This window comes from Polyodon spathula, chromosome 19 (genome assembly GCF_017654505.1).
Source record: "Polyodon spathula isolate WHYD16114869_AA chromosome 19, ASM1765450v1, whole genome shotgun sequence".
Taxonomy (NCBI): Eukaryota; Metazoa; Chordata; class Actinopteri; order Acipenseriformes; family Polyodontidae; genus Polyodon; species Polyodon spathula.
Window position 1 is genome coordinate 11321522 of NC_054552.1, and position 22017 is coordinate 11343538.

The following is a 22017-nucleotide window of genomic DNA, read 5'->3' on the forward strand; positions in this document are numbered from 1 at the left end:
ATCAAAATGTGACATTATTGGTAGGGGTGGTGAACACTTCTGCAAACCACTGTGTGTGTGTGTGTGTGTGTGTGTGTATATATATATATATATAATATATATATATATATATATATATATATATATATATATATATATATATGCATGAATGAATATTTGCCTTTCACGTAGGTGGAGCTGGCTACAATGGAATGCACTTTATTGTATACATATTGTTGAATTGCAAAATTAAAATTAATCAACTGGAAGATCAAATGTAGACAATTTACATTTTATTTTTAAAATGCTACAAAAAATGCACACACAAAAGTCTCATGGAAATTGACCTAGTCTTCAGGAGAACTTGTTTTTGACTAACATATCAAGTGCATTAAGTTTCCAGAATAATTTGGAACACAATCCGCTATTCCACCTGGCTCCACTTCTTGGTGCTTTTTCTTGGTATATTTCATTTTCTCCCTTTCAAAGCCCAAACCACTCTGTCACCCCTCCTCGTCTGGGGTCAGCCTTCTGTCTCTGTTGTTCGTCTTGCATGAACTGGTCCTGCATTTCCTCCACGGAGCCTGGCTCAAGAGCTGTGTCTTTCTGTGGGAATATTTCCGGGAATTGGAACGTCTGTTGTTGAGCCTAAAAAACATATATACCATTAGGACTCGAAATCAATGTTGGCATTAGCCAACAGCTAGAAGAAAATGACTGTTGGTACAGACTGCCCTCTAGGGGTGTAACGATCCACTAATACCACGATTCAATTCAGATCATGATATGTAGGTATCTCACGTTACACATGAGGGTACTTATATGATGCATAATAGGATCAAATGATTATTTAAATGCTGGCTGTTTTACTAAAAGACATAAATAAAATCTGAGATGGGGGCATTATTTATTCATATCTATAAACACAAAACACTCTATGAAACAACAATTTTGCAAACTACAACAAGCAATATCATGCTTTTGGTCTTAACCCTCAATAGAAATGATACATACCTCTATTGCAATAAAATATCATGTAAACATCCATCTAGCCACTATGATTAACCGCTTTATCCTTTTACATGGTTGCAGTGAGCGGCACCTAGCCCGGCAGACACAGGGCGCAAGGTAGGACTACACCCTGGATGGGACGCCAGTCACACACTCACACAGAGCAAATTTAGTGACCAATCAACCTGAACAGCATGTCTTTGGACTGTAGGAGGAATCCGGAGTACCCGGAGAAAACCCACGCGAACACGGGGAGAACATGCAAACTCCACACAGACAGACCCCTAGGCCGGAATCGCACCCAGGACCCTGGCGTTGTGAATCCGCAGTGTTAACCACCTTGCCGCCCATCATGTAAACAAAGTATCACAATTCATCGATACACAATATATTGCTATACCCTTACTCCCCCCCTATTTTTTAAGTCTAATGTGCAACAGTAATCAACAGGCAATAAAATGTCCATGCATACATGTTAAATTGTGTAAAGTCAATATTAATAAGACAATAGCACAGAGTGGCATGATTGTCAAGATAATGCTGTTTAGTCAATTCAAAAACTACTGGGGGGGGAACAGGTTTAAGACCATTTTTAGTTGAGTATCCGTAACTGTAACTATATTGACAAACTGTAGACCACAATTATGAAAATGAATCTTTAGTGTACTGGTGTACTTCTGGCCTTTCAAATATTTACGTACCAGAGATGGTCATAGGTTGGGGTACTGATTGTATTATGCACATATTTAGAGGTCAACTCTCGACTGTGTATGTCACCATTTTCCAGTAGGATTCTAGGAAGGAGAATCAACCTGCTCTTACTCATGACAGCAAGCAAGGACCCAAGATACAAAAAAAAGTGCAGAGGCAGAATTCAGGTAGGATCAATACGATTTTAATGAATCTCCTCTAACTGTGTTACTTCCAGGAGATTCTTCAATGCACATGTTTCCCATGTACCCTGTTTACTTTTCTCACTGTGCAACACTGGCCCTCAGCGAGGCACAGCTGTCTTTTTGAAACTAAGTGGATCAAGTTGTTTCATAACCATGCTTCTTTGGTTAACAGTTACAAACCATCTAATGTGCTTAGGCATTTAAACCATACCTTTAGGATGCTGGAATTTGCACAATGGGGAATTAGTGTTGGTGAAATTTGTATGTGGAAATGGGTTTATTGGAACTGATTTGTGCGATTAAATTACTGTTTACAGACAGGCACTAAGTTGAAACAGGCTGCCTGCTAGGCTTGATGAGGGGAAGGACAGCGAGTGAATGGCTGTGCTGCTCCTCAAATCAGCAGGTGGGCGGGTCTTCTTCTTGACCAAGGGTCCGTCAGTTTAAAAACATCCGGTGGAGATGGCTCTGGGTGGCTGCAAAGCCATGCTTCAGAGGGGAGCCGTGTATACTCAGGAGTGTGTCCCCGCTGTAGGAACTACAGCTATGCAATCCTGAAACTGCAAGCGGTGCTTGTGAAGGCAATGCCATATGAAGCAGCAGGAGTCGTCGTAAGAGTTGTACCGGCTCATAAGTAGGTTAGTTTGGGGGCTGGTGATCCCACGTAATGTACAGTGAGGGTTACGTAGTGTAGCCGGTTCCTGGAGGGGGACGCATCGTTTATAAGGATAGCGCTCACCATGTGTGGCACCTTTTATTTGTATTGTTTGTACTGTTTTATTTTGCATTTTGTACAGCTTGCTGTATATGTCTTCTGTGCGTTACTATCGCTGGTAATGTCACATGATCTCTTTGTTTACTTTCTGTTTGTGTAAATAAATCCTGCGCACCTGTGCTGGCATTTCAACTCCACCTCCATTGTCTCTCTGTACTGCTTAAGCAGCGGCTATCCACACATGTGACACAAGCACCCTGTCACAGGTGTCTATTGCTTTTTCCATTTTTCCATGTTAAAGTAATTGTACAGTGGGTCCCCCACTGAAGAGTTACCTGGTACCAAGGTAAGACCGTGGCAACTCGAGACAAGTCAATCTCTACTGTGCTTATCTGCATTGCAGCGTGAAGTGTAAACACAATGCTTTCTTTTTGCAGCAGTGTGCGCCAAAGAGACTTTAGGAATTTACTTGGCTGTATATCGTTGTTGATTAACAATGCTTAACTTCTGCTTAAGATGTTTTTAATACACCTTCCGACTCTAATGGACTGTATTAACAAACATCCTGTATTTTTTACAATATTTTTTGATTGACAACAAGGCTATCCTATGTATAGGACAGACTGTGACATTTAAAATTGTTATAACGTGTATTTAAAAAACATTCCTACTTGTATTAAATTATATTTAACAAACATTTAACTAGTTATTTAAGTTGCTTGTGGTAAAATTTGAAGACATAAATAACACAAAATAAAAATGGATTATGACATTTTTCTTGGTTACCCCATTCCTTCATTAAACAATTATAGTCTGAAATACAGCATTTTGTTACACTGTTAATTTTCCAATTTATGCTAAGCATTCAAAGCAAAAATGGAATTGTCTTGTCCTATACTAATGTTACTTGGTGGGGGGGGGGGGGGGGGGGGGGGGGGTAATCACCATGGTCTGTGAAGTTTGTCTTAGCTGTATGCTGTCCATTTGTACTAACTAGGAGAACTTGGAGAGTTACCTATATGCATATTTGTTGGTACACATCCTAATTAAGTTGTTTTCTCTTCTCTTTTTTTAGACATACATCCAATAACTGGATCATCCCCCCCCCCCCCCCCCCCCCCGGATAAATAAATCAATCTTTTTTATATAGCGCCTTTCATAATGGACCGCCATCACAAAGTGCTTTACAAGATGCAGTAACAAGAAAATCCATAATACTTCTGTGTATGTAGCCTTCCACATTGTAAATTACTACCATGCCTGTCCACTGTGTCAACTGCAGTATAACATGTCACAAAAACATGCACATTTTTCACACTCCAACCATTTTTATAACACAAACTACAAGGCTAGCTTCCCTCTATAGAACTAATGAAAGGGCTGGAGTTTTGAAAATACCTCTGGTAATCCATCACATTGCAAACCATGCTTTTCTACCCTCCTGCCTTAATGGATAAGTTAACCAGCACTTTTGTATAACAGAATAGTACTATAAAATATTTAAAAAGCTGTACTGTGATTGTTAACTGGGAATATCATATTAACTGTAATAATTGTATTCTGACCAAATCCATTTTATGACCCCCCCCCCCGGTCCTAATTAGTGCATTTAGTTCTGAGGGAAGGGGTCAAAAAATACTGGCCACAGTCAAACTGGTGTAAGTTGGACAGCTAATCAGATGGCACTCTTATCAGAATAATGTAACATGTCAGCAAAAGTAGCTCAAGCAATAGAAAACTGCCTTTTGTAATGAATGTTACTGTATCTGTTTTTATTTGTATTACGTACTGGTTGCCTACATATATTCATTCTCTACGAGGATAACAGAAAACTCACATCCCAAAAAATAAACCACACATATGTCAAGATCTCTGGTTTTATCACACAGTACCTTGTTGCTTTTAAAATCTGATTCATAAATATTAAAGGAAAACTTTGACATTCATGTACAAGATACATTAATAAGTAAAAACAAAAAATAAAAGTTCCTTTAACGAAGTTCATGCATGGGCACTTCGGCACACTTATGGAGAAAGCACTATCCAGGATGCTCGCTCTACTCTTTAAAGTGCTACTCGCATTGCAGTGCACAGATCTGGGTACTATTTTAGTATTCCCAAAGCTTTACGATTACTGAGTGCATTCACCTAAAGCACAGCTAAAATGTAAGAGTTTCATTTATTCAAAAGTTTAAGATACAGTGGCTTGCGAAAGTATTGACCCCCCTTGGCATTTTTCCTATTTTGTTGCCTTAAAACCTGGAATTAAAATTGATTTTTTGGGGGTTTGTATCATTTGATTTACACAACATGCCTACCACTTTGAAGATGCAAAATATTTTTTATTGTGAAACAAACAAGAAATAAGACATAAAAACAGAAAACTTGAGTGTGCATAAGTATTCACCCCCCCCCCCCCCCCCCCCCCCCCCCCCAAAGTCAATACTTTGTAGAGCCACCTTTTGCAGCAATTACAGCTGCAAGTCTCTTGGGGTATGTATCTATAAGCTTGGCACATCTAGCCATTGGGATTTTTGCCCATTCTTCAAGGCAAAACTGCTCCAGCTCCTTCAAGTTGGATAGGTTCCGCTGGTGTACAGCAATCTTTAAGTCATACCACAGATTCTCAATTGGATTGAGGTCTGGGCTTTGACTAGGCCATTCCAAGACATTTAAATGTTTCCCCTTAAACCACTCGAGTGTTGCTTTAGCAGTATGCTTAGGGTCATTGTCCTGCTGGAAGGTAAACCTCCGTCCCAGTCTCAAATCTCTGGAAGACTGAAACAGGTTTCCCTCAAGAATTTCCCTGTATTTAGAGCCATCCATCATTCCTTCAATTCTGACCAGTTTCCCAGTCCCTGCCGATTGAAAAACATCCCCACAGCATGATGCTGCCACCACCATGCTTCACTGTGGGGATGGTGTTCTCGGGGTGATGAAAGGTGTTGGGTTTGCGCCAGACATAGCGTTTTCCTTGATGGCCAAAAAGCTCAATTTTAGTCTCATCTGACCAGAGTACCTTCTTCCATATGTTTGGGAAGTCTCCCACATGCCTTTTGGCGAACACCAAACGTGTTTGCTTATTTTTTTCTTTAAGCAATGGCTTTTTTCTGGCCACTCTTCCGCAAAGCCCAGCTCTGTGGAGTGTACGGCTTCAAGTGGTCCTATGGACAGATACTCCAATCTCCACTGTGGAGCTTTGCAGCTCCTTCAGGGTTATCTTTGGTCTCTTTGTTGCCTCTCTGATTAATGCCCTCTTTGCCTGGTCCGTGAGTTTTGGTGGGCGGCCCTCTCTTGCCAGGTTTGTTGTGGTGCCATATTCTTTCCATTTTTTAATAATGGCTTTAATGGTAATGGTGGGATGTTCAAAGTTTCGGATATTTTTTTATAATCCAATCCTGATCTGTACTTCTCCACAACTTTGTCCCTGACCTGCTTGGAGAGCTCCTTGGTCTTCATGGTGCCGCTTGCTTGGTGGTGTTGCAGACTCTGGGGCCTTTCAGAACAGGTGTATATATACTGAGATCATGTGACAGATCATGTGACACTTAGATTGCACACAGGTGGACTTTATTTAACTAATTATGTGACTTCTGAAGGCAATTGGTTGCACCAGATCTTATTTAGAGGCTTAATAGCAAAGGGGGTGAATACATATGCACGCACCACTTTTCCGTTATTTATTTTTTAGAATTTTTTTGTACTACTGTACTGTACTACTCATTATTAAGTCCCCAGCACAGAGGCAGGGGCAACTTAATGCTTGGTGAACAGCGTACTGCATTTGAAGAGTTCTCCTCACAGATTTAGCAAACAATCCAGCTGTAACTGTAACAAACTAAAAATGGGAGTTTTTGTGAACAAAAACAGAGCCCCACAGGGGGCATCTTCAACAGGGAATGTCCAGTGGTTTGTAAACCTAAAGTAAAATGTATGTGTGAAGAATATATTTGTCACTGACATTGTCCAGAGGTAGAAACAAAATCACAGTGAAAAGGTTAACTTCTACTGGATACCACGTTATTGGAACTTTACTGAGTGGATCTGACACGACTTGCAAACTGACTGACCAACAAATTATTGAAGTGAAATTAGGAAATCCCCTTGTCTGCATCTCATAGTCTAGTATGATATGCCATGTGATCCACTAGATCGATAGAAGCTATCAGCCACTGAGTTACAATCATAGGAAAGCAGAAGGCTCGCCGCTCTCCGTGCCTGTGCAACTGAATCCTCCATCAACGATGTCGCTGCATTTACCAATGTGTCCACATAACATTCGGTTCCTGGAACGGAATGTTTGCAGAAAAACACCACTACAAAGAACAGCTCCCAAGCAGGTCGAGTGGGCAGATGTGCACCACCTATTATGACAAGCAGCTGAGATGCTAGTGACCTAAATTACAGAAATCAATGCAGAAGGACTGGGTCATTTTTTCCCCTTTACCTCAGAAAATTGATTTCTGTAGTGTCCTTTCAGTCTTGGCAGTCCCAATGAAAAACCATTGATAACTAAACAATCAAAGAAGCTCACAGCTTACTAAAACTGTATTTAGCTCTCACACTAAAGGATACGTTTAACCAAATGGGAGCCACAACCATGCCATCCTATACAACTGGTTCATCTGTATGAAGTCCTGCCTTATAAAGTGGGGGCTTCATAAAGTATACCAGTAAGATACATCTACAACCATAGCTAGAAAAATAAATAAATAAATCACCTCAACCCACATACCGATTTTAACAAGTCTGGCATACAGACAGATGTTTTCATATATTCCCCAGATACTGTACTGTAAGCAATACCCTTGTTGTTTTTTTTTTTGTGAAATAACACCCTTCTATTTTGTGTACAGAATGTGTTCAAGAAGAATCTACTGCAACACCTGACAATTAAGCACACAGAGTTTTTTTCTGTATAACTGCTTTACCAGAACAGGAGGATTCAAATCCAAATCACGGATAATGAGAAGCATAATGTTTTCCTCAGACACACAAGTCTTCCAAGAATCCTCGAGGTATGCCATACAAGCTGCACTTCTTTTTGTTCTCTCTTCTCTACTAGCAGAAGCTCCTAAATCAATAAGAGAGCCTCAGAGCTCTGACGATGTTGATTTAACTCCATTTCTGGGAATACAAAATCCACACTTTAAACAAAAACTCATCCAAGTGTATCAAGAATCTGAACAATATGAGAAGAGAGTCCTTAGAACAATATAATTCCAGGGCAAGAAGCACGGATGAAATGTTAATCTGCATTGAAGTAACATTTCAGATGAGAATAATTTAAAGTAGTAATGCCAAACTAAAGACAGAAATTCTACCTACAATGAACAACCACAATGAAATGCTTACTATGGAACGTTGCCTACAAGAGGCACCATCTTTAAACAACTTCAATCTTCAGTATGTTGTTCAGCATTAGAAAAGTGATACCAAAAAAAAAATAAAAGACCTTGTTTCAAGATGGCAGTCAAATAAAAAATTGAAGTGACTTTAAATGAAGTGAGCCTACATAGAATGTGATACAGATTTAAAAAAACAAAAGACTATCAATAGAAATGTGAATTTATGCAAGTACAGTGGCTTACAAAAGTATTGACCCCCCTTGGCATTTTTCCTATTTTGTTGCCTTACAACCTGGAATTAAAATTGATTTTGGGGGTTTGTATCATTTGATTTACACAACATGCCTACACTTTGAAGAAGCAAAATATTTTTTTATTGTGAAACAAACAAGAAATAAGACAAAAAAACAGAAAACTTGAGCGAGCAAAAGTATTCACCCCCCCAAAGTAAATACTTTGTAGAGCCACCTTTTGCAGCAATTACAGCTGCAAGTCTCTTGGAGTATGTATCTATAAGCTTGGCACATCTAGCCATTGGGATTTTTGCCCATTCTTCAAGGCAAAACTGCTCCAACTCCTTCAAGTTGGATGGGTTCCGCTGGTGTAAAGCAATCTAAGTCATACCACAGATTCTCAATTGGATTGAGGTCTGGGCTTTGACTAGGCCATTCCAAGACATTTAAATGTTTCCCCTTAAACCACTCCAGTGTTGCTTTAGCAGTATGCTTAGGGTCAATTTCCTGCTGGAAGGTGAACCTCCATCCCAGTCTCAAATCTCTGGAAGACTGAAACAGGTTTCCCTCAAGAATTTCCCCGTATTTAGCGCCATCCATCATTCCTTCAATTCTGACCAGTTTCCCAGTCCCTGCCGATTGAAAAACATCCCCACAGCATGATGCTGCTGCCACCACCATGCTTCACTGTGGGGATGTGTTCTCGGGGTGATGAGAGGTGTTGGGTTTGCGCCAGACATAGCGTTTTCCTTGATGGCCAAAAAGCTCAATTTTAGTCTCATCTGACCAGAGTACCTTCTTCCATATGTTTGGGGAGTCTCCCACATGCCTTTTGGCGAACACCAAACGTGTTTGCTTATTTTTTTCTTTAAGCAATGGCTTTTTTCTGGCCACTCTTCCGTAAAGCCTAGCTCTGTGGAGTGTACGGCTTAAAGTGGTCCTATGGACAGATACTCCAATCTCCACTGTGGAGCTTTGCAGCTCCTTCAGGGTTATCTTTGGTCTCTTTGTTGCCTCTCTGATTAATGCCCTCCTTTCCTGGTCTGTGAGTTTTGGTAGGCAGCCCTCTCTTGCCAGGTTTGTTGTGGTGCCATATTCTTTCCAATTTTTTTAATAATGGCTTTAATGATGCACCGTGGGATGTTCAAGGTTTCGGATATTTTTTTACAACCCAACCCTGATCTGTACTTCTCCACAACTTTGTCCCTGACCTGTTTGGAGAGCTCCTTGGTCTTCATGGTGCCGCTTGCTTGGTGGTGCCCCTTGCTTAGTGGTGTTGCAGACTCTGGGGCCTTTCAGAACAGGTGTATATATACTGAGATCATGTGACAGATCATGTGACACTTAGATTGCACACAGGTGGACTTTATTTAACTAATTATGTGACTTCTGAAGGTAATTGGTTGCACCAGATCTTATTTAGAGGCTTAATAGCAAAGGGGGTGAATAAATATGCATGCACCACTTTTCCGTTATTTATTTTTTATAATTTTTTTAAACAAGTTATTTTTTTCATTTCACTTCACCAATTTGGACTATTTTGTGTATGTCCACTACATGAAATCCAAATAAAAATCCATTTTAATTCCAGGTTGTAAGGCAACAAAATAGGAAAAATGCCAAGGGGGGTCAATACTTTCGCAAGCCACTGTATACTGCATGGCAGTTCCATTAAAGGGTGAAGCAATTTCCATAGTATAATAAATAATAATAATAATAATAATAATAATATAATAATAATAATAATTACTAAAACACACTGAAAAGCATACACTAGTATTACTGACCCAACATAAATTGTCCATGCCCTATGCAGAACTGTAGTTATGTCTGTAGATTGATACAACTGCCAAAAATCACTATAAATAACATTTGTAACAAGGAAACACAAATCATAGTTCTATACCAACAGTGGCTGTCCATCCGGTACTGGGGCGTTAACCCATTCAAAGGCACCCTTCCTCCTGCAGTGTGATGAAAGGACTTCTCCTCTGCTCAAATCTGACAACTACAACTCAAATAGCTTCAGTGTCAACTATGTCATGTACCTAAAGTATACCCTCTCCAAAATCAGAAAGCAATTACATTAGTGGCTAGCAACGGCAGCATATCTCATCATTCGATATCAGGTCATTTGATATCAAAACATCCATGCCACCCACCAACCTGCTTGTATTTTGGATTAATTAGTGAATAAACGAATTCCTGAAACACACTTTACTCAATACACATGAGAATTGAAGACCTAAACTGAATCCACATCACACAACAAGAGCATAACAACTGCAACTAAATGTATCTATAACTCTGGAGACAAACATATAACCCTGACTTTGGTACAGTGTTTAAATGTAAAGGGCAGCTACAATGTATCACGCAGTGTTAATAAAACCCCTACAATTATGAAACCGCCCCAGTCTCTGTGATGCGAACCTTCGAAAGGGTTCGTAAAATAACAAACAAAATGGTTCATTTATCTTGTACGACACCCACAATGGAACTTGAACTTGGAAATCACAGAATAGAACGACGAATGAAGGAAATATTGTGTTTCAAAAGCTTTAGGACTTTGTCAACTAGAAATTTACAATGACGTCAATTTGGCAACCATCTTTGGTCACAGTTGAAGTGTACATCAAAAGCACTCCTCTCACTACTATAAACATATTATACAAATCTGTTTGGTTTATAATTTGCACTTACATTGTGTGCTGCATACAGGAACCTTTGTTGGGGACAGGTGAGCTCCTATTACATGCAACTCAACAAGCTAGCATGGTAATTGGGTCACTCCATACTCAAGCACGTAGTGTCGTGACAGTACAATTGGACTTCTTCCAAGGTAATAAAATCTGGTCAATTAAAAAATCCTTTGCTTTCTAAATTAATTAAGTGATAGATGAAATGGTAGCCATATCAGTCCAGTGATGATAGACAAAAGAAGGAGAAGCAATACCTTTTATTGGACTAACTAAATCACACGCTTACAAAACCTCAAAGGTCTCTTCTTAGAATGAAAGTAGGAGAGACTGATGTCTACCTTCATTTGGTACATAGTGTTTAAATGTAAAGGGCAGCTACAATTTATCATGCAGTGTTAATAAAACCCTACAATTATGAAACCGCCCCAGTCTCTGTGATACGAAGCTTTGAAAGGGTTTGTAAAATTACTGAAATGAAATGGTTACTGACACGACACTGCATGCTTGAGCATGGTAATTGGGTTACTCCATGCCAGATTGTTGAGTTGCATGTAATAGGAGCATACCTGTCCCCAACAAAGGTTCTTGTATGCAGCACACAATGTGAGTGCAAATTATAAACCAAACAGATTTGTATTTGAGGTTTATAATTGCAACCCCGGGAATTATGCAACTACATGCCCGCGTAATTGTACGCATAAACCGTATCACCATGTATACGCATGTAATATTAAATAATATTGCCGTTAAGAGAGAAAGATATGTTGGACCACACTGAGGATAAAGGGAACATTGATCGATTTTACCAGAAAATGCCATGACAAAGCTCCCATATTGCAAATACAGTGGCTCTCAAAAGTATTCACCCTCCTTGGACTATTCCACATTTTATTGTGTTACAACATGGAATCAAAATGGATCTAATTAGGACTTCTTGCCACTGATCGACACAAAAAAAGTCCATAATCTCAAAGTGAAAAATAAAATCTACAAATTGTTCTAAATTAAATTACAAACATAAAACAGACAATAGTTGATTGCATAAGTATTCACCCCCTTTGCTATGACACATCTAAATAAGCACTGGTGTAACCAATTGTCTTTAGAAGTCACATAATTAGTTGAATGGAGTCCACCTGGGTGCAATTAAGGCGTTTCAGTTTAAATACACCTGTCTCTGTGAGGTCCCACAGTTGGAAAATACACTTCCTAACAAAAACTACATCATGAAGATGAAGGAACATTCAAAGTAAACCCGGAATAAGGTTCTTCAAAAGCACCAATCAGGGACAGGATATAAGAACATTTCCAAGGCACTGAATATCCCCCAGAGCACAGTAAAGCCCATTATTAAGAAATAGAGAGACTATGGCACAACTGTGAATCTGTCCAGAACAGTCCATCCTCAAAAACTGAGTATCTGGGCAAGAAGGGCACTAGTCAGAGAGGCCACCAAGAGGCCTATGGCAACTCTAAAGGAGTTACAGTCTTCAACTGGCCTTTATGGGAGAGTGGCAAAAAGAAAGTCATTGTTGAAAAAAACTTGCATCAAATCTCAGCTAGAGTTTGCCAGAGGGTATGTGGGAGACTCTGAGACCAACTGGAAAAAGATTCTTCTGATGAGACCAAAACAGAGCTTTTTGGCCTCAACGCTAAGCGCTATGCAAGCCTAACACCGCACATCATTGAGAACACCATCCTTACGTGAAGCATGGTGGTGGCAGCATCATGCTAGGGGGATGCTTCTCTGCGTCAGGGCCTGGAAAGCTTGTGAAGATAGAGGGTAAAATGGATGCAGTAAAGTGTCTGCTGAAGTCTGCAAGAGCTGGGACTTGGGAGAAGATTCATCTTCTAGCAGGACAATGACCCCAAACATACAGCCGAAGCCACACTGTAGTGGCTTAAAAACAAAAAGGTTAATGTCCTGGAGTGGCCCAGTCAAAGCCCGGACCTCAATCCAATTGAGAATATGTGGAAAGAGTTGAAAATTGCTGTTCACCAAAGGTCCCCATCCAACTTGACGGAGCTTGAGCAATTTTGCAAAGATTGGACAAAAATTGCAGTGTCCAGATGTGCAAAGCTGGTAGAGATTTATTCAAATAGAGTGATGGCTGTTATTACTGCCAAAGGTACCACTACCAAATACTGACTCAAGGGGGTGAATACTTATGCAATCAATTATTTTCTGTTTTGTATTCGTAATTAATTTAGAACAACTTGCATATTTTATTGTTCACTTTGACATTATAGACTTTTTTGTGTTGATCAATGGCAAAAACTAATTAAATCCATTATGATTCCATGTTGTAACACAATAAAATGTGGAAAAGTCCAAGGGGGGGGTGAATACTTTTGAGAGCCACTGTATTTCTTGTTCAGGTAGCTGGTTCAACACAGCCAGTAACAGAAGGCTACTAACCTTTTCAGTCGTACCAAATAACAATAAATTAAGTAAATATGAAGTGTAGTTAAACAAGGTTCTGTGTTTTGCTGGAACATTTTCTCATAAAGCATAGGTGTACAACAAAGGGTTTTTGTGTGTGTGCTATCACCAATACCTTTAGGATTAAATAATTTTGTGGGATAAATCACTGCTATGTGACAAATGCAGCCAGGAAGCAAAAACTAGGCACTTTGGAACCTCTTGAAGTTAACATTCCATTCTGAAGTCATTATGCCATCAACAATTGAGAGAAGTCAAGAAATTCACGTGCAAACAATTCAACGATACTTTAACAAGATGAATGTCCATGGGTGAAAACCAAGATGCAAACCTTTGTTAAAAACAATATACAAAATAAATCGATTGGAGTTTCCTATTGAATAATTGATGTCTGATGATTTCTTCAACCAAATTTTATGGTCAGACAAATCCAAAATATAACTTTTTTCACCAAGAAAGCAACAATTGTCAGTGTTAAACATGACAAAGGCTGTGTGAGGGTATGGGCTCGTTTTTCTTCCTCAGTCATTGGCGACATTGTAGAAGGATCAATGAATGCTGCAAAATAAAGATATTTTGTACTCTTACTTGTTACCCGGTGCTAGAAGGCTTATTAGGATTCTGCAAAGTCTACAAAGGAATTTCTGAAAAAAAAAGGAAGATTGCAGTTATGGATTGGCCATCTCAGTCCCCAGACTTGAATCCCATCAAGATGTTGTGGATTGACTTGAAGGCTGCTGTTGCAAAAAGGAAACCAAAGTCAATTGCAGAACTCAAAGCAGCATGTGTTGAAGAACGGGTAAAAATATCTCCAGAAAGATGTCAGGAGCTGGTTTCAAAATACAAAAAAAAAAAAAGGCTGCAAGCTATAAAGCAAGGAAAGAATGGGCATACAAAATACTAATGTAAGGGTGCCCAAATATTTTTGTCAATGTATTAAATTAGTTTTTGCATGTTATTTTTCATTGTATGCATGTTATGTAATCATTTGCTGTTATTATACAGCTGAATCTCTACATTTATTTATATCTTTCAATAGAACAATTAGAAATTATACAAATCACTTTCTTTGTGTTTTTTTTTTGTTATTTTTTTATTTTTAAATGCCCAAATACTTTTGTCTGCGAGTGTGTATATGCGACATATAGACTCGATATATCGCAGGTGTCGGGGTCCAATACAAATCCGCTATATATCGAGGGCCGCGATATAGTGAGAGACCCATAGAAAAACAAATACTGTACAACCACTCCCTCATTTTATCGGGGGCGTCAGGGTCCAGTATAAGTCCTCTACGTACCTGCTTTTTCTCATTTTAGTATAAAAAGCAGGGCACCGTTTTAATTCTTACTGGGGAGGATAATTGCTTCTCATCTACTTCAGTCTCCTTTCTTAAATGCCCAAACCCGCTGCATTGAAAGAAATCCATTCTCAATATAGGAGTTTGTTGCTAGGGAGCTGACGTCACTGCCTTGTGACTTTTGCTAGTGTATTACTGCAGCCACAAGTGAACACCTCGTTGGCTAACATAAAAACCGCTTCAGCAAGTATCTACAGAAAGTCTACATCCCCTTTCAGAACGTTCACCTTTTGTTGCCTTATAGCCTGTAATTAAAATGCATTAATTAAAAAAAAAAAAAAATTCCCATTTATCTACCTGTCCTACCCACAACTTCTAAGCGAAAAAAAACATTCTAGAAATTTGTAGAAAATTAATTAAAAATAAAAACTGAAATAGCCTTCCAAATCACACACCAAGTTACGTGGCCTCCACCTGTGTTAAATTGTAGTGATTCACATGATTTCAGGATAAATTCAGTAGTAGTTCCTGTAGGTTCCCTCTGCTGGGTAGTGCATTTCAAAAGTAAAGACTCAACCATGAGCACCAAGGCGTTTTCAAAAAAACTGGGGCAAAGTTGTTGAAAGGCACAGATCAGGGGATGGGTATAAAAAAGATCAAAGGCTTTCAATATCCCTTGGAGCACAGCCAAGACGATTATTAAGTGGAAGATGTATGGCACCACCAAGACCCTGCCTAGATCCGTCCGTCCGTCCAAACTGGGTGATCAAGAAAGGAGACTGATCAGAGAGGCTACCAAAGAGGCCAATGGCAACTTTGTAAGAGCTACAGGCTTTTATAAACAAGACTGGTCAAAGTGTGCATGTGACAACAATATCCCAAGCACTGTATGGTAAGAGTGGCAAGAAGGAAGCCATTGCTCAAGTAAGCACACGTAGAATACTGTTTGAAGTATGCTAAAAAACACTCAGGAGATTCTGTTACCATGTGGCAAAAAGTTTTGTGGTCTGACGAAACTAAAATGGAACTTTTTGGCCTAAATGCAAAGCGTTATGTTTGGCGCAAACCCAACACTTGTCAGGATAGAAGGGAAAATGAATGGAGCAAAGTACATTGAAGTCCTTGAGGAAAACCTGCTGCCCTCTGCAAGAAAGGTGAAACTGAAACAGAAGTTCACCTTTCAGCACGACAACGACCCAAAACACACAGCAAAAGCTACACTGAAGTGGCTAAGGAACAGAAAATTTGCGGCATGACTTGAAGATTGCTGTCCATCAACGCTCCCCAAGGAACTTGACAGAACTTGAACAGTTTTATAAAGAAGAACGGTCAAATACTGCCAAATCTAGGTGTGCGAGGTTAGTAGAGACCTATCCCAACAGACTCACAGCTGTAATTGCTGCCAAAGGTGCTTTCACCGAGTATTAACTCAAGGGGGTGTAGACCCATCCAATTATGATCTTTTAGTTTTGTATTTAATATATAACTTTTTTCCCCTTAACAGTGTGGAGTACGGTGTGTAGATAAGTGGAAAAAAATACTAATTTAAATGCACGAAACTGAGGCACTGACACAACAAAATGTGAAAAAGGGGGTGTGGGCATTCTATAGGCACATTGTCACTGTGTGTGTGTGTGTGTGTGTGTGTGTGTGTGTGTGTGTGTGTGTGTGTGTGTGTGTGTGTGTGTGAGTGTTTTAATTAAATATTCTCTATTGTCCCAAACCCCAATAAATAAATATTTTTTTGATGAATTTCAAAGATAGAAAGGTAAAGTCAGCTAAAAATGTGTAAAAAGAGATCACTCAGGTGAAACGATGTCTTGTAATTTGCCCAAACGTCAATATTTTTCAACTGTGCTTTCAAGAACTGTTTTAAGGTCCCCAAGGCCTTAGAATAACACTCTAAGCAGAATACTTTATAAAAAATGTTGTTTTTTTTTTGGTTTGTTTTAAACTAAATATAGTGTTGAAAAAAAAAAAAATTATGGTGTTCGCCAGTGTGTTCTGAAAAAAAAAAGTGGATTTTTATAGGAAGAGTCATACAGTAAAAACAAACCTGGTCCTGAGAGAGTATCCCATTGAAAAACGCTTGGTCTTTAAAGGGTTAACGACAAGACTAGACAAACTTCTCAGATCAATCAGCTACTAGGAATAGATTTGTGCCAATATATTAAACATGTATTTTTGTAAGCTTTGGAGGGCCTCTAACCCAGTTCTCTGTGATTAAGTTGTATACTCTCCGAGATTAAAGAATCACCCTCCAAGTAAGAAACATGCAGCACTGTGCTAGTCTTCAGTGAGATTTGTTGGGGGTGGTCCAGCTGTCACAACCAAATGCCTGCAACATGTGAGGACTTGCATTACGGGGCAGTCCAACTGAAGCGTTATTTGGGGAGAGGGAAGGGGGGATTTTATATGATTTTATTCTTGGGTTCACTGGAATGACAAGAAGCAAAACTAAAATAGACAATAAAAAGACATTCCTTCTTACACTGGGTTTGGAAATATATAGTACCTGGAGAACTGTCAACTAGGGGCAAGTGGGTATACTGGTTTTGTGGTTTACCGAGGTTTAGGTCCATTACATTATCCTACAGCATTAATATTGTAATTACTGTATACAACAGTTAACACTATGTTCGTGCTCCTTTCATCAAAATGAAGGAAAAGGGCATTTGCATATGAACACCTTCTTATTCAACGCCCTGCTCAGCTTCCTCGCCCAGCCTCACACCGGAACATTCCATCTATATGCTGTCAGTCACCATCATCACCGTGGTGTTGTCTTTGCATGTTTCTACTGCAAACATGCCTCTCAACCAAGTGATGCTACCTGCACCCCTACCAAAGTGTCTGAGGAAGATCTTTTTGTGAACTGATTATACTGTCCTACAATAATGGTTTTGAAGGAAATTGTCAACGACACAGAATACAAGTTTCTCAATAGCAGAGACAAGCGACTGCAGTAGGACAGTCTACTCATTCTTGTTATTTATAGTATTGAAACTCTTATGTAAGTGAAGAATTAGTTCTGTACAAACTCCATATTTTTAATAATCATTAGTATTAAATACATTTTTAATGGTGTGCCAGAAAACATTTTTCTAACAGCACCAAGGTGTTTTGACCAAAGGATAGATCTGAATAACAGAATACATACTGTGGTAGTATAACATTTTACAACTTTAGGGTGTTCTTTTAAAGTTTTAAAATTCTGATTGTCATAGATATAAAGCTAAAATTGCTATAACTTTTTTTAGCTTTTGTAATAGTATTACAAAATATAAACTATAAAATGCCCTGGTGTAAAACATTCCATGAAAGGAAGGTTTTTTGTGTGTTACTTTTTGTGAATTACAGTAATTTAAAGCAATTTATATTAGTGTGTGAGTATGTGTGGTGTGTATATATATATATATTATATATATATATATATATATATATATATATATATATATATTGTAAACGATCCTCGCACTCACGGAGTTCGTTGCCCCCTTAAGATAGACCCAGGACACAAAAATTGATTTTTTACGCGCTGACGCGCACTTTTTAATAAACACAGAAATGAAAACAAAACAAATGCCTAGCTCCCTCTTGGAGCTCTGACTAAACATAGACTGGTTCCTCACTAAACCACAGGACGGCTAAGCCGTTTACCTGACAAACACAAAAACGGGCTTCTCTCAACACTCTCTTCAATACGACTGGACACACACGCAGTCGGGCTCTTCACTCAGCAGCCCCGATCAGTCTGGCTGCCTCTCTTAAATACCCTGCACCTGTCTCTAATTTATAATTACGATCAGGTGCCGAGGATTAACCAAATCATTAAAACAATTACACAATTAAACCCCATAACACCCAAATGTGCATTCTCACAAGGTTTTTAGCAGGGAAGGATTTTAACCCCCTCCCTGGTACCTTACACATCCTCCCCCTCAAGTGTGAAACACTGATCGGCCATACCAAGGCCACCCCCTCCCCTAAAACACAACCACCCACACTCAAGTCCCGAAATGTCCATTTCCGCCCTCTTCCACGGGCGGACTTGAGGGTGGGTCGAACCTTCCGGCACTTCCGGGAAGGGACCATGAACCGGCGACAAGGGACCCCACCGGGATGACAGGGCCGACCGAAGTGACGACCGGGGAACAGGAGGATGCAGCAGTGGACAGAGATCTTCCACTGGGGACCGGCGCAGCGATGTCCGATCACCCAGGGGGAGCGAAGCAGCTAACAGGGGGAGACAGCGACGTCTGGCAGCAGCCCAGCGACGTCTGGGTGCTCGGGAAGAGCGGAGCAGGGAACCAGGGGAAAAGCTGTGGCCAATGTTGCAGACTCCTGGGCTCCAGGTCCAGCGCAGGAAGGTCTAGGAAGACCGGCAGGGTGTCCAGGAGCAAGGGGCAAGGGACCGCAACTGGCAGTGCCGGACTGGTTCGCTGGGGTGATGGAGGTGGGCACCTCACCTCCTCCTCTTTGTTCATCGCTTCTCCCTCTCTGGGCTCTGGGAGCGGCGGCTCCTCTTCTCTGGGCTCTGGGAGCGGCGGCTCCTCCTCTCTGGGCTCTGGGAGCGGCGGCTCCTCCCTCTCTGGGCTCTGGGAGCGGCGGCTCCTCTTCTCTGGGCTCTGGGAGCGGCGGCTGGGCTTGTCTTGCCTGCTCCCATTTTTGGAGCAGCAGATCCAGCTCCGTCGGCTCTGGCTCTGGCAATCCAAGTTCCAATCTCCATCTCTTATTCTGCTCAATCTGAGCAGCAGTGTTTCTCTCTATCAAAGCGACCAATTCCTCTAGGGTTTCCATTTTACTGGGTCATAGGGGCGCCCACACACACTTCTGGTACCATATGTAAACGATCCTCGCACTCACGGAGTTCGTTGCCCCTTTAAGACCAGACCCAGGACACAAAAATTGATTTTTTACGGCGCTGACGCGCACTTTTTAATAAACACAGAAATGAAAACAAAACAAATGCCTAGCTCCCTCTTGGAGCTCTGACTAAACATAGACTGGTTCCTCACTAAACCACAGGACGGCTAAGCCGTTTACCTGACAAACACCAAAACGGGCTTCTCTCAGCACTCTCTTCAATACGACTGGACACACACGCAGTCGGGCTCTTCACTCAGCAGCCCCGATCAGTCTGGCTGCCTCTTTAAATACCCTGCACCTGTCTCTAATTTATAATTACGATCAGGTGCCGAGGATTAACTAAATCATTAAAACAATTACAATTAAACCCCATAACACCCAAATGTGCATTCTCACAAGGTTTTTAGCAGGGAAGGATTTTAACCCCCTCCCTACCTTACAATATATATATACACACACACACACACACATATATATACATATATATATATATTTCTCAATATCACACTGTGTAAATTTTAAACATTTGAATAAAATTAAATGTGTATTGGGCATTAATAACAGTGCATTTGAAGATGTAGGTAATACAACTGTAAATTGAACTACAAAATATACTATTTGTGTTACTACTAAATTGTATTAAAAATCACTTTCGATTATTCATAATTCCACACATACTATAAACAGCAGAGGAGAGTTTGCAGTCAGACTTCACATTCTAAAGAGAGCTATGTCTGGTTTGCACCCACAAAACAATATGGCAAAATACCTGATCACTAGGTGGTCCTGGCTCTTACTTCTCCAAAAACATTTTGGCCGAGCAAGCCTTGGTTCCATATATCTATGACAGACATTTAGAGCTGAAGCCCTTATATTAAGCAAAATGTGAAAAATGAAAATGTATTTAAGACATAAATAAAAGGCAAGATAGGGAGAATAAATAGAAAATCTAAGCTCCTAGCTCTTTAAAAATCAGCTACTGAGACAGATAATATAGGATAGTACAAAAGGTAGCCCAGATAGCACTGAATATGCCCTATCAACCCCCACTCAGATAACTGTCTGGCCCTATATGTTTTAGGCTAACAGCATGTGTGAACTAAACCAGTTCTTAACATCTCCTGGTCTGGTTTTCCTCTTCCTCAGTCACCAAAGAACTTGACATCTGAGCAAGCAATGCCACAGCAGCTTGCTGTCATGGGTTATGAGTTTAAGCACCTTGAAGTATGTGAAGCTACTGTTGAAACTCAATATATGTTATTTAAAAGACACAGGTCCGCAGGCTAATGTCAAACAACAAAACCGTTCATAGAATAATGCTGCCCCTTAGTGGTATCTACTATGGAATCTCATATTTTCAAAGTTATATAAATAACTCTGGTAATTAGCTAAAGAGGCACTGTTGGGGGAAACAAATTGTTGGGGAGAGTAAGAAGGGTATGACTCAGGCTTCTGTTTTTCAGCGTTCAGTTTTCACTTTCTAGCTTTTTGTAGATAAATGTGTTTATCTGGGCTTTTAGATTTTGTTGAAAACTAAATCGAACTTTTCAAGAGTTCTGATGTGTTTATACATCTTAAGAACATCCAAAATAAAATAGCACAGTACCTCTAATGCAACAAAATACAGTAAACAGCACCACGAGCCAGGGGTGAAGTGAACACAAAATAAGTAGACTGAACAAAAATAAACGCAACATGCAACAATTTCAAATATTTTACTGAGTTACAGTTCATATAAGGAAATCAGTCAATTGAAATAAATTCATTAGGCCCTAATCTATGGATTTCACATGACTGGGAATACAGATATGCATCTGTTGGTTACAGATACCTTAAAAAAATAAATAAATAAAAAATGGTAGGGGCATGGAACAGAAAACCAGTCAGTAAATGGTGTGACCACCATTTGCCTCATGCAGCACGACACATCTCCTTCGCATAGAGTTGATCAGGGTGTTAACTGTGGCCTGTGGAATGTTGTCCGACTCCTCTTCAATGGCCGTGCAAAGTTGCTGGATATTGGCGGGAACTGGAACAACCTGTCGTACACGTTGATCCAGAGCATCCCAAACATGCTCAATGGGTGACACGTCTGGTGAGTATGCAGGCCAGGGAAGAACTGGGACATTTTCACCTTCCAGGAATTGTGTACAGATCCTTGCGACATGGAGCCGTGCATTATCATGCTGAAACATGAGGTGATGGCGGCAGACGAATGTAACGACAATGGGCCTCAGGAACTTATCACAGTATCTCTATGCATTCAAATTACCATCGATACAATGCAATTGTGTTCGTTGTCCATAGCTTATGCCTGCCCATACCATAACCCCATAACTGCTCGCCCACACAACGCCATACACGCTGTCTGCCATCTGCTCGGTACAGCTGAAACCGGGATTCATCCGTGAAGAGCACACTTCTCCAGTGTGCCAGTGGCCATCGAAGGTGAGCATTTGCCCAATGAAGTCGGTTACGATCCCGAACTGCAGTCAGGTCAAGACCCTGGTGAGGACGACGA

The 22017-nt window shown here is 40.2% G+C and overlaps 1 protein-coding gene across 1 annotated transcript in view; it reads right to left on the minus strand.

Annotated features, from left to right (window-relative positions):
* Positions 1 to 261: 261 nt before the first annotated feature.
* Positions 262 to 22017, minus strand: part of LOC121295123 (39S ribosomal protein L23, mitochondrial-like) — a 40718-nt gene continuing 18962 nt past the window's right edge. Inside the window, exon 5 of the mRNA XM_041219536.1 lies at positions 262 to 627. Coding sequence (XP_041075470.1) covers positions 463 to 627 — 165 coding nt within the window. The 3' untranslated portion in view covers positions 262 to 462. The remainder of the gene's footprint in view (positions 628 to 22017) is intronic.